The sequence below is a fragment of the Delphinus delphis genome, chromosome 13 (assembly GCF_949987515.2).
Source record: "Delphinus delphis chromosome 13, mDelDel1.2, whole genome shotgun sequence".
NCBI lineage: Eukaryota > Metazoa > Chordata > Mammalia > Artiodactyla > Delphinidae > Delphinus > Delphinus delphis.
Genome location: NC_082695.1, coordinates 29,810,706 through 29,823,659, shown reverse-complemented (window position 1 = coordinate 29,823,659; position 12,954 = coordinate 29,810,706). Strand labels below are relative to the sequence as shown.

The 12,954-nt window shown below is 42.0% G+C and overlaps 1 protein-coding gene across 2 annotated transcripts in view; it reads left to right on the top strand.

Moving 5' to 3' along the window:
- Nucleotides 1-391: 391 nt before the first annotated feature.
- The window catches only part of TWSG1 (twisted gastrulation BMP signaling modulator 1), a 34,678-nt gene continuing 22,115 nt past the window's right edge, over nt 392-12,954 (top strand). For both annotated transcript variants that reach the window (XM_060028677.1, XM_060028676.1), the window contains exons 1-2: nt 392-517; nt 2,054-2,210. In XM_060028677.1, the coding sequence (XP_059884660.1) occupies nt 2,088-2,210 (123 nt within the window). In that variant the 5' untranslated portion in view covers nt 392-517; nt 2,054-2,087. The remainder of the gene's footprint in view (nt 518-2,053; nt 2,211-12,954) is intronic.

The following is a 12,954-nucleotide window of genomic DNA, read 5'->3' as shown; positions in this document are numbered from 1 at the left end:
CTAGGGTGGCTGTGAGAAGACGAGGAGCTCCTGCACATCACGTCCCAGCTCCGGGACCAGGGCAGGGTGAGCCCGGAGAAGGGGCCGGGCGGCAAGGCGCCGAAGACGGGGACGGTGAAGAGGAAGGGGGACAGCGCGCGTGGGTCGGGTGGGCGCGGCCGCGGTCGCGGTCGGGGCGGGGCCGGGTAGGGGGTGGGACCCTGGGCGCGCTGGGCCCGCGGGGAGCGTGGCCTGGGCGGGGCCGGGTCGCGAGCGGACAGGAGCGCCGGGGGGAGTGAGAGACGCCTCCTGGCGGGAGCTGGCGGCGGCGGCGGGAGCCGAGGGGGGCGGAGGGAAGCGGGGGGCGGGGGCGAGACGGCGACGGGCTGGTCTCTCCCTGTGTTACGGCCGAGGCTCGCGGGCGCTGCGCGGAGGACTGAGTGGAGGCGCGGCCTGCCTCCCTTCATAGAGTGGCGCGCCCGCTCGGCCGACCCGCGGGGAACGAGAGCCAGGCTGCTTCGCGGCGCCGCGGCGCACGGTGAGCGGGCGGGGGTGGCTCGTGCCGCTCTGGGACTGGAGGCCGCGGCCGGGCGGGAGGAGCGGGAGGACCGGGCCCGCGCGGCCTGGGCGGCCTCCGCGGCTACGAGGCGGGGCGGGCGTGGGGCGTGGCTCCTCCGTCGGCGGCCGGGGCCGCTGTCAGCGCCTCCCGCTCGGCTGCTGCGCTTTGTTCCCAAGGCCCAGGAGGGAGCCGCTCCCCTAGGAGGAGCTCGGTTACCTGCCTCTGCGTGCCTCGTTCACCTGGACGCCTGTTCTGGGGAGGTTCGGGGAGCGGGACGCAGACGGCCATGAGGTGGGGGAAAATATCCCATTTTCAGTTGCTGTGGGGAGAAAACTAGCTCTGGAAGAATCCGTTTTCCGATGCCTTCTTTGGCCTCCACGAATACGTGCCGGTGGCTCCGGAGTCACCGGACTTGGGCGTGAGGTTCAGTAAAGCGGGCGGTGGGTCCTGACGGTCCCAGGAGGGTACCCCCGGCCTCGGCCCCTGGGGCTTTCTCCTACAGAACCGAGCCACACGGGCACAGAGCCCGGTACTCTTCACCTTCTTCTTGCCTTTGCTTTATTGTTCTTGCTAACACTTAGAATACAGGTTTACAGCAATCATAAAGGCCCATAAACGCACCTTTTATCCGTCTTACATCACTAGTCGTTTATTTAATTGATTCTGTTTGGGGGGTGTGTTTTAAACCCCAAGAAGTTTTATCTTCTCATTTTTAAAAGTTTAATGACTGTTGGTTGTTCAGCCACTGTCAGAATTTGTGCTGGTCTTTCTTTCCTTTTTCTTTTTGGACTGTAATATTTTCTTCAATATCTTTGAAGAATCACTGGTACCTAAGGTAGAGAATTAAAAGAATATCTTCACATTTTGGTAAGTTAGAGTTCTTAATGCAGTTAATAATTTACTATTCCCTTTGTTATTCGCTAAATTATTTAAGGAGCAACTGTCCACTCCTTCCGCTGAGCTGCTTCATTTTGGCTAATTATGTTAAGAGACAAAATGAGATAGTAACAAGTAGACACTAGAATAATTTGCATTTTTAAAATTTGTCTTAATTCTAAGAATTAAAATATTGATAAATGTTTTTTAAATTATAATACAATATTAATAGGTTTTTTTGTTTTGCAAAGCAGTGCAGCATTGAAACTACTTATTTGCTTCATATATTGATACTTTCAGGTTACTGATGGTATGTACACACACACACACACACACACACACACACACACATATGCACTTTAATTTTCACAGTCACCATTTCTGGGTACTCTGAGGAATTTCAGAATTCTATATCTCTGAAGATGGCTAACAAGATATTACTGTATATTGTAGCTTTTTTTTGAGTGTTTAAGTAATCTTTCATTGAGAATAATCTTTAAACAGTCACTCAAAAGTCTTTTAACACAATGAGTCTTGGTTTATTTATTTGATTTTCATTTTTGTATTTGTTTTTACCCTAGCATTTGCCTTTGAATTAAAGTTTTTGTTGTTTTTTTTTCTTTTTGTTTGTTTGTTTAGCTTCCTGGGAGTTGGTGATTGTCTTTGAAGAAACATGAAGTCACGCTCTGTTGTTATGCTTACTGTAGCCATCCTGGTGTTCCTGACATGGGTCCCCATGTCACTGAGTTGTAACAAAGCACTCTGTGCTAGTGATGTGAGCAAATGCCTCATTCAGGTAGGACTAAGAGTACTTTTTTACTATTAAAATATACTGTAGAGCAGACACAGAGCACATATATACAGATAGAGAGTGTAAGGTCTGAGGTAATGAACCATGACACTGGTCTGGGGTTTTGCCCCCATACTTCTCTTGCATACAAGCAATGTCAGACTCAAGGAGTTCAGTACGGAAAATGATATCCAGCTTTGTAAACGTGCTGTTACAAGGTGATGAGTAGCCTATTCAGATGAATTAAAGGGTTCCCTTGTATAATCTAGTTTACATAGCAAAAAGACTCACTATATTTAGAAAAAAAATTTAGCTAGTCAAATCATAGACAAACTGTTCCCTAAATATAATACACTAATTGTCTGTTCTAAGTAACAAGTTACCCCAAACAGCAACTTAATGCAGTAAACATTTATTATTTATGCAGTTGCTGAGGGTTGGGAACCTAGGAGCAGCTGAGCTGGGGTATTCAGGGTCAGGGTTTCTCAAGGTTGCAGATGTTGGAGAATGTGCTTCCAAGATGATTGACAGTGATCTCTCTCTCAGCCATCAAGGCAGGCCTTTCTGAAGAGAAAAGTGAGGTTAAGTAATGGCTTAGTTTACAGAGCTATTAAGTGGCTGTGGAAGGTGGCCTGTGTTTGAACCCGAAGCCTGTGGCCTTTCCATACACATACTGGTTATTACTGTTCTTAAAGTTGCATTAATTAGTGGTGAACTTCATGTCTTACACAGCTGTTCTCTCTTTTCTCATCCTGTTAGACCGTCAGCAGTCTTGGGTCTGTATTTATTAGCCTCTCTTCCAGCTGTTGGCTAAGAAATTCAGTAACCACACATATTAGAATTCTGTATAAAGTACGACTCAGCTACCTCTTAGCTGTGATCCTGACATGAGAGCATTTGTAGGTACTAGAAGTGGTAATGATTTTTATAGATGAGAGGCATTATGTGCTGATTTGTGACATTTTGGTCCTCATTAATAGTTAAAATTTTGGGAAGCCTGGCCTTTATGTGAGTGTGGTGGTCACCATCTCATACTCTGTACCCTCACTTTGCATTTTAACCAAAACATTTAACTAGAGAGGTTGGTTGGTTAGGGTTAGGGTTTTCACTATGGATGTTTTAAAGCATAAATAGAAGAGGGAAGAGTATAATGAACAGCAGTAATAATCAGCAGTTACAGCCATCATTCACTCGGGGCTACCCTTGCTTCATCTCTGTTCCCCTGCACTGTTCACCCTATAGCTCTGTTTAGTGTCAGTCAGACCCCTGATATTATTTTATCATAAATGTATTGTCTATCTCTGAAGATAAGAACTCTTGAAAACATAGCTATTAGCACTTTAAAAATTAACAATAATTCTTTAATATCACGTAGTTTTATACCTGGAAGTTTTTTTTAATTTAATTTTTTTTTGGCTGCATTGGGTCTTCATTGCTGCGTGCAGTCTTTCTCTAGTTGTGGCAGACGGGGGCTAGTCTTCGTTGCGGTGCGCAGGCTCCTCGTGGTGGCCTCTCTTGTTGCGGAGCTCGGGCTCTAGGCGCGCGGGCTCAGTAGTTGTGGCGCACGGGCTTAGTTGCTCCGCGGCATGTGGGGTCTTCCCGGACCAGGGCTCAAACCCATGTCCCCTGCACTGGCAGGCGGATTCCTAACCACTGCGCCACCAGGGAAGTCCCTACATGGAAGTTTTGATATGGCACGTCTGCTTAGGCTTGTGCTGGCTGAAAATTTGGTAGTTTTCTCATGAAGTCCAGCTTTGTGCTGTGGTCAGAGGTGAATCTGTGCCACTTCCCACGTTGTTTCAATGTATCTTCATTATTCATTATTGGAAATAAAGTCTCATAACAATTGCTATATTCATGTTTAGGTAGAAATTTACTTAAATCTCAAATTATTTTTTGACTCTCCAAGTCTGTAATTTCCATTATTCAAATAATTAAAAATTGGATTTTATTTGAAAGACCTTGCTTGGTAAGGCAGTATTTAAAGAAGAAAGCGTTTGGTTGCTATTGATAAAAACTCTCAAAAGTTTTTGTTTGTTTTGCTTTTCAGTTTAAAATTCTGTAATACTTACAAAATGCTTCAAAAAGTAGAGTAAAAATTACGTGTAAAAACTGGAAAGTCAGGTGAAGCTTCACCTGCTTGTTAAATGGTGATTTTAGTAAACTCATTGGAAAGAAGGTAGGACTCTTTTTTTTTTTTTTTTTAAACCACTAATTCACTGATGCAAACATTTCTGATTCCTGTTCCTTCAAAACTAGGAATCATCAAATCTTTTTCTGGTAGTAGAGACAGTGCTTCTGGTGCATAGTGGCAGGGTGCTTGGGGTTAAAATGATAGAGGCCTTGAGTATTGAGGGTTTTCTTGTTCATTTATTCCTAAGCACTTATGACATTGTGCTAAGCACTTACTGGACATTGCAGTGAAATGTGATTGGTTCTACCATTTACCTGGTTTTATGGACTCCACTGATTATTTCACATCCTGCCCTTTACTCTCCTTGCATTCCCTCACTGTGGCTGTGTGACAAACCACCCCAAAGGTCAGTGGCTGGAAGCAACAACAACATTTATTTTGAGCATGAATTTGCATCCTGTGTGCTGCTTGGTAGGATAGTTCATCTGCACCACACAGCATTATTAGCTGGGGCGGCCTGAAGGCTGGCAGCTGAAATTACCTGAGGCAGCGCTGTCCACTAGAACTTTCTATGATGATAGAAATGGTCTACATCAGCCCTGTCAGGTACAGTAGAAACTAGTCACGTGGTTGTTAAGCACTTGAAATATGACTAGTGTGGCTGAAAAGCAGATTTTTAAATTTAATCATTTTAATTAATTTAAATTTAAACAGCTGCATGTGGCTAGTGACTGCTGTATTGGATATCACAAAGCTGGGCTAGGAAGATTCTTCGTTCTCTCTCTCTCTCACCCCCCTGGCCCCCTTTCTGTCTCCCCTCCTTTCCTCCCTCCCTGTCAGTAGTCTCTTTGTATGACTTCTCCAGCATGCTGGCTTAAGACTAGCCAGATTCCTTATATGTTGGCTCAGGGCTTCCAAGACCATGTGTCTCACGAAACACAGCAGGGGAAGCTGTATTGCCTTTTATGGCCACACCATTGAGGTTATGTTGTTACTTCCATCATGGTGGTAGGCCCACCGGGATTTAAGAGGAGGGTACATAGGCCCCGCCTCCGGGATTTAAGAGGAGGGTACACAGGCCCCGCCTCCGGGATTTAAGAGGAGGGTACATAGGCCCCGCCTCTGATGGAGGAGCATGAGTGTAACACTAAGGAGAGCTTAGTGGATGGGGTGAATGACGTGGCCATGTTTGGAAAATACAATCTGTCACATCTTCACTGTGACTTGACCGGCTGGGTGATCTCAGAGTTTCCTTCTAATTCTACATATTTCTAGAGAAAGCAACCAACTATTATTATGTGTTAAATATATATTTTTTTAATCAGAGTATCTCTATATGCCTATTCTGGACATTTAATATGAATGGAATCATACAATATGTTGTCTTTTATGCCTGTCTTCTTTTATTGAGCATAATGCTTTCACAATTCATCTGTATTACAGTATGTATCAGTACTTTGTTGTTTTATGGTCAAATAATATTGTACTGTATGGGTATGCCACATTTAATTTATCCATTCATCAGTTGATGAATGTTTAGATTGTTTCCACCTTTTGGCTATGCAAGTAATGGAGCTGTGGATATTTGTGTATAAGTTTTTATGTGGGTATCTGTTTTCATTTCTTTTGGGTATATACCTAGGAGTAGAGTTGCTGGGTCATATTTTCTATGTTTAACATTTTGAGGAACCACTAAAGTATTTTCCAAAGTGGCTGTATACATTTCCACCACTGTGTATGCAGGTTCCAATTTTTCTGCATCCTCACCAGCACTTGTTATAGGCATCTTAGTGGGTGTGAAGTGGTTTTGATTTGCATTTCTCTAACGACTAATGATATTGAGCATCTTTTCATGTGCTTATTGGCATTCATATATCTTCCTTGGAGAAGTGTCTATTCAGAACCAATGCCCATTTTTTAATTGGCTTATTGTCCTTTTATTGTTAGGTTATAAGAGTTATTTATATATTCTGGGTACAAGTCCATTATCAGATATATGACTTGCAAATAATTTCTCCCATTTTGTGGGTTGTCTTTTCACTTTCTTGATGGTATTATTTGCAACACAAAAGTTTTAAATTTTCATGCAGTCTTTTTTATTTATTTATTGTTGCTTTTGCATTTGGTGTTGTAACTAAGAAACCATTGCCTAACTCAGGGTTATAAATATACTTGTCTATTTTCTTCTACGAATTTTGTAGTTTTAGCTCTTATATTTAGGTCTGCAATTTATTTTGAGTTGATTTTTGTATATGGTGTTAGGTAGGGGTCCAAATTTATTCTTTTGTGTATGGATATCTAGTTGTCTCAGCATCATTTGTTGAAAATATTATTTTTTTCTCTGTTGAATTATCTTGACACTCTTGTTGAGAATTATTTGACCATAAATGTAAGAGTTTATTTTTGGACTCTCAGTTGTATTCCATTGATTTATATATCTATCTTTTTGCCAGTACCACACTGTCTTGATTACTGTAGCTTTGTGGTATGTTTTACAATCACAAAGTATGAATTTTCTAATTTTGTTGTTTTTCAAGATTTGTTTTTAATACTTTGGGCCCTTGCATTACCATATAAATTTTAGGGTCAGCTTGTTGATTTCTGTAATAAAGCCAGCTAGGATTTTTATATATAAATATATTTGACTTTATTAATTGGAGTAGTTTTTGGTTTACAGCAAAATTGAGCAGAAAGTGCAGAAGGATCCCATATACTCCTTTCCCCTACACATACCCACTGTTTCCCCTACTATTAACATCTTGCATTAGTTTGTACATTTGTTACAATTGATGGACCAATATTGACATACTATTATTAACTAAGGTCCACATTACATTACATTAGGGTTCATGCTTTGTGTTCGACAGTTCTATGGATTTGACAAATGTATAATGTCATATATCTGCCATTACAGTGTGACACAGAATTGTTTTGTTGCCCTAAAAATCCCCTGTGCTTCCACATGGCCTCTGCATCCCCCACCGCATTTTACTGTCTATATAATTCTGCTGTTTCAATATGTTATACAGTTGGAGTTATACAGTATGTAGCCCTTCCAGGCTGGCTTCTTTCATTTAGCAGTATGCATTTATTGTTCCTGCATGTTCTTCTGTGGCTTGATAGCTTATTTATTTATATTCCATTTTATGGGTGTATCACAGTTTGTTTTCTGTTCACTCATTGAGGGACATCTTGATTACTTCCAAGTTTTGCAATTAAGAATAAAGCTGCTACAAACATCCATGTGCAGGTTTTTGTGTGGACATAAAATTTCAACTCATTTGAGTAAATACCAAGGAGCACAATAGCTGGATCATATGCTGAGAGTATGTTTACTTTTGTAAGAAACTGCCAGACTGTCTTCTAAAGTGGCTATACGGTTTTGCATTCCCACCAGCAGTGAGTGAGAGTTCCTGTTGCTCCACATCCGCACCAGCATTTGCTGCTGTCAGTGTTTTGAATATTAGCTGTTCTAATTGGTGTATATTGGTATCTCGTTGTTTTAATTTGCAATTTCCTAATGACATGTTGAGCTTTTTTTATATGCTTTATTTGCCATCTGTATATCCTCTTTGGTGAGGTGTCTTTATGTCTTTTGCCCATTTTTAAATTGAGTTGTTCATTTTCTTCCTGTTGAGTTTTAAGAGTTCTTTGTATCTTTTGGATTAACAGTCCTTTATCGGATGTGTCTCTTGCAAATATTTTCTCCCTGTCTGTGGCTTGTCTTCTTGTTTTCTTTTTCTTAAGATTTTTTTTTGATGTGGACCATTTTTAAAGTCTTTATTGAATTTGTTACAGTATTGCTTCTGTATTTTTATGTTAATGTTTTTTTGGCTGCAAGACACGTGGGATCTTAGCTCCCCAACCAGGGATCAAACTTCACACCCCCTGCACTGGAAGGCGAAGTCTTAACCACTGGACCTCCCAGCAAGTCCCCTGGCTTGTCTTCTTAATCTCTTGACAGTGTCTTTTGCAGAGCAGAAGTTTTAAATTTTAAAAGTCCAAATTACCTATTTTTTCCTTTCATGGATTGTGCCTTTGGTATTGGCAGCTATGATTTTGATTGGGTTTACATTGACTCTGTAGATCAATTTGGGAATTATTGCCATGTTAACAGTATTAAGTCTTCTGATTCATGAGCAAGGAGTGTCTTTCCTTTTGTTTAAATTTTTCTTTCATTTCTTTCAACTGTATTTTGTAGTTTTCAGCGTACAGGTCTTATACTTCTTTTGTTAGGTTTATTCATAGGTATTTTATTCTTTTTGATGTTGTTGTAAATGGAACTGTTTTCTTAATTTCATTTTCAGGTTGTTCGTTGCTTGTATGTAGTGTCGTAAATCTTAAATCTGTTTTCACCTTATTCTGCTTTTTGGGAGAGTTCCTTGACTTTACCTTTGAACCCTTTCTATTGAATTTTTAAATTTTAGCAATAACTTTAAAATTTTACTTCTTATTTTCTGCTTGTTAATTTTTCTTTTAACACTTTTACTTGTATTTGAATGCACTGTTTTCTCAGATATCCTGAGAATACTTACTGGAAGTTTTATTGATGGAGATGGAGGTGTGTCTCCACCCCTCACCTCCCCATTCTGTTACGTGGATTTCTCTTTCTTCCAAGATTATTTTTTTCTTTCAATTTATATCTCTTTCATGCAGGAGGCTTTCCTCAAATGTATAGTGTTCCTTAGTTGTCCATTATAGTTAGGAATGAAGCATAAAAGCTTGATTGGGGGCCTCCCTGGTGACGCAGTGGTTGAGAATCCGCCTGCCAATGCAGGGGACACGGGTTCGTGCCCCGGTCCGGGAAGATCCCACATGCCGCGGAGCGGCTGGGCCCGTGAGCCATGGCTGCTGAGCTTGCGTGTCCAGAGCCTGTGCTCCGCAATGGGAGAGGCCACAACAGTGAGAGGCCCGCGTACTGCAAAAAAAAAAAAGCCTGATTGGGAGACTGTGTTTGTGGGGAGGGCTGACATACACAGACTGGAGGGTATCGCCTGAGGGACAGGGAAGCCCTCGATGCTGGAGTGTGTTTTCTGCTCTGAGGCTGATCATTTTCCTGCAGAGAAGTTTTTGGTTGGTTTGTTTTGAATGGCTGGTGTTCTTGCTGTGGTCTGGGTGGTGGTTGGTTGGTAGATGCTTGGTTCTTGTCTTTGTGCCCTAGTGTTGGGGGTTGCCTCTGTGGTCTGATAGAAACTTGAACTTTAGTGCCCTCTTTTATTCCTGTTCTCTTCAGTTGAGGAATAGATTGGCTATTGGCGTTTCATGTGCCAAGAACTGTAAGCTGGTGTCCTTAGGCCTCTTTAGTGCTTCTCTTAAAGGGGATCCCCAGAATTATATTCAAATTTGCAAATGTACTGTTTTCTAGGAGAAAAGTCCATAGCTTTCAGGAGGTTCTCAAAGTGGTTGATTGCCCTGAAAAGGTGAAGAATTGCTGGGGCTTTGTTTGCCATCACACTACTAAGTTATTAAAATTCCATTTTCACATTCAACAAAGTGCAAGGCACGTTGACATTTTAGATGGCAATGATAGCTTTTCTCCTTAAACTTAGAGAAAAACATGCACAGAAATGAAGGTGGGAGATAAGAACTTTAAGAAAGTCCATGCTATAGAAGTGTAAAGAAACTTCCCTCCTAAGAGGGAGTTTAGCTTTTCTTTTAGTTATTTGGTTTGAACAACATCTGTAGTGTTGAAATGCTGTACTGTGAGGATAAGTTAGAACATTTGTTTATGTTGAGCCCTCCACAACTCATGAAGTAACTAAATATAAAACATTTTCCCTGGAAGCTCAGGCTTGTGTAAATGTTTTTTACCAGCACAGTCATTCCTGCCTCTCCTACAAGTTGCTACGCAGAAGGGTGGTCCCTACGTAAATATTTATTTTGTGCTTCTGACAGGAAGGAAATGTAATTTTAACATCAGGAAAGTAATATTGTCATCTTGGTGTGTTCTTTGCTCATATAATGAGTGGTTGAGCTGTCTTCTTTCAGGGGAAAAATGGTAAAACAGGATTTTGCTTTTAATAAGATCTTTACTTGTTTTTTCTTCTGCTTTTGTGAAAAGAGCATTTAAAATTTGAATCAATATTATGCTTCTACACCAGAAATCTCAAGACCCATTTTGTATTAAGAACTGAAAAACCAGGGCTTCCCTGGTGGCACAGTGGTTAAGAATCCACCTGCCAATGCAGGGGACATGGGTTCAAGCCCTGGTCCAGGAAGATCCCACATTCTGCGGAGCAGCTAAGCCCGTGCGCCACAACTACTGAGCCTGTACTCTAGAGCCCACGAGCCACAACTACTGAGCCCCGTGTGCCACAACTACTGAAGCCCGCACACCTAGGGCCCATGCTCTGCACGCAACAAGAGAAGCCACCACAATGAGAAGCCCGTGCACTGCAACGAAGAGTAGCCCCCACTCACCACAACTAGAGAAAGCCCGCGTGCAGCAATGAAGACCCAATGCAGCCAAAAATAAATAAATTTAAAAAAATTATTAAAAAACAAAAACTGAAAAACTCCTTACTGATTCGTGAGTACTTTTAGCTAATATTTATGGTCATATTTAGGATGATGTAAACTTTATATTTCATGAAGATATTCAAACTTAGGTTCAGAGATCACTGATGCATTCTTTTAGCACTTTACTGGTTTTCTGAATATTTATTTAGCGCTTTTATATACTAAATCAACAGTCTGCTTTTTTTCTATTCTAAAAATTGATTTAACTACTAAAGAAATCTTAGATTATCTGAAATAAGTTGGGATTTCAAAGTAGTTTCTCATTAATAATTCTAGTTTTTTTAATGTATTTTGTTTTAAGTTAAAAATATAAATAGTTCAGGTAACATCAGGAATTTCTTAATCACAGCAAACTAAAAAATTAACTTTCTCTTCCTTTTTCCTTAATGAGTGCTAATTAAATTCCATATTAGTTTTTTTGCTACAGTTATCTTTTTTTTTTTTTTTGGTGGTACGTGGGCCTCTTGCTGTTGTGGCCTCTCCCATTGCAGAGCACAGGCTTCCGGACGCGCAGGCTCAGCGGCCATGGCTCACGGGCCCAGCTGCTCCGCAGCATGAGGGATCTTCCCAGACCGGGGCACGAACCCGTGTCCCCTGCATTGGCAGGCGGACTCTCAACCACTGGGCCACCAGGGAAGCCCATACAGTTATCTTGATTTGTTACTCTACTAGTAATATTTTGGCATATAGTATACAATGTTCCCTCTTTCCTTTTATAAACACTACCTTATTTTCCTATAGTGTATCCTCTCTTTTTTCTGCTTCCCTGCTCTTAAAAGTTGTGACTCTAACTTATTTTTGTCCTGTTTTGCTTCAGTTAATACCTCATGAAAATCTCTGAAATTAATATGCCAAAGTAATGAGTTAGGGACATCCCTGGTGGTCCAGTGGGTAAGACTCCACGCTCCCAATGCAGGGGGCTGGGGTTTGATCCCTGGTCAGGGAACTGTATTCGGCATTCATGCTGCAACTAAGAAGGCTGCATGCTGCAACTAAGAGCCCACATGCTGCAACAAAGATCCTGCGTGCTGCAGCTAAGACCTGGTGTAGCCGAAATAAGTAAATAAATAAACCTTAAAAAAAAAAAAAAGTAATGAGTTAGACCTGATGTAATTTAAGGGAGGAGTAAGTTTTGTTTCCCTTCAAACGTTAGCAGTCAGAATAGCTGATAAAGTTTATAAGTGGAGACTAAAATTTATTTTCACTGGCTGTTTCACCTGTTGAATTATTACATTAAAACAAAGATGAAGGGGACGTCCCTGGTGGTACAGTGGTTAAGAATCCACCTGCCAAGGCAGGGGACATGGGCTCAAGCCCTGGTCTGGGAAGATCCCACATGCCGCAGAGCAACTAAGCCAATAGGCCACAACTACTGAGCCTGCGCTCCAGAGCCCACGAGCCACAACTACTGAGCCTGCATGCCACAACTACTGAAGCCTGCATGCCTAGAGCCTGTGCTCTGCAACAAGAGAAGGCACCGCATTGAGAAGCCCGCACACCGCAACTAGAGAAAGCCCGCGCAGCAACAAAACCCAGCGCAGCCAAAAATAAATAAATAAAGTTAACAGGAAAAAAAAAAAGAAAGAAAACAAAGATGAGGGCTTCCCTGGTGGTGCAGTGGTTAAAAATCCGCCTGCCATTGCAGGGGACACGGGTTTGAGCCCTAGTCCGGGAAGATCCCACATGCCACAGAGCAACTAAGCCTGCGCACCGCAACTACTGAGCCTGTGCTCTAGACCCTGCGAGCCCGTGCTCCTCAACAAGAGAAGTCACCACAATGAGAAGCCCGTGCAACACAAGGAAGAGTAGTCCCCGCTCACCACAACTAGAGAAAGCCCGCGCGCAGCAACGAAGACCCAACACAGCCAAAAATAAAAACAAATAAATAAATAAATTTATTTTAAAAAGCCAGAGATGAGGGGGACTTCCCTAGCAGTCCAGTGGTGAAGACTCTGTGCTTCCACTGCAGGGGGCACTGGTTCGATCCCTGGTTGGGGAACTAAGATCCCACAAGTCATGTGCCATGCCCTTCCCCCCAAAAAAAAGAAGACCAAAGATGAGGATTTCATTGGGACACTTGGAAGTTTTCAAATACAA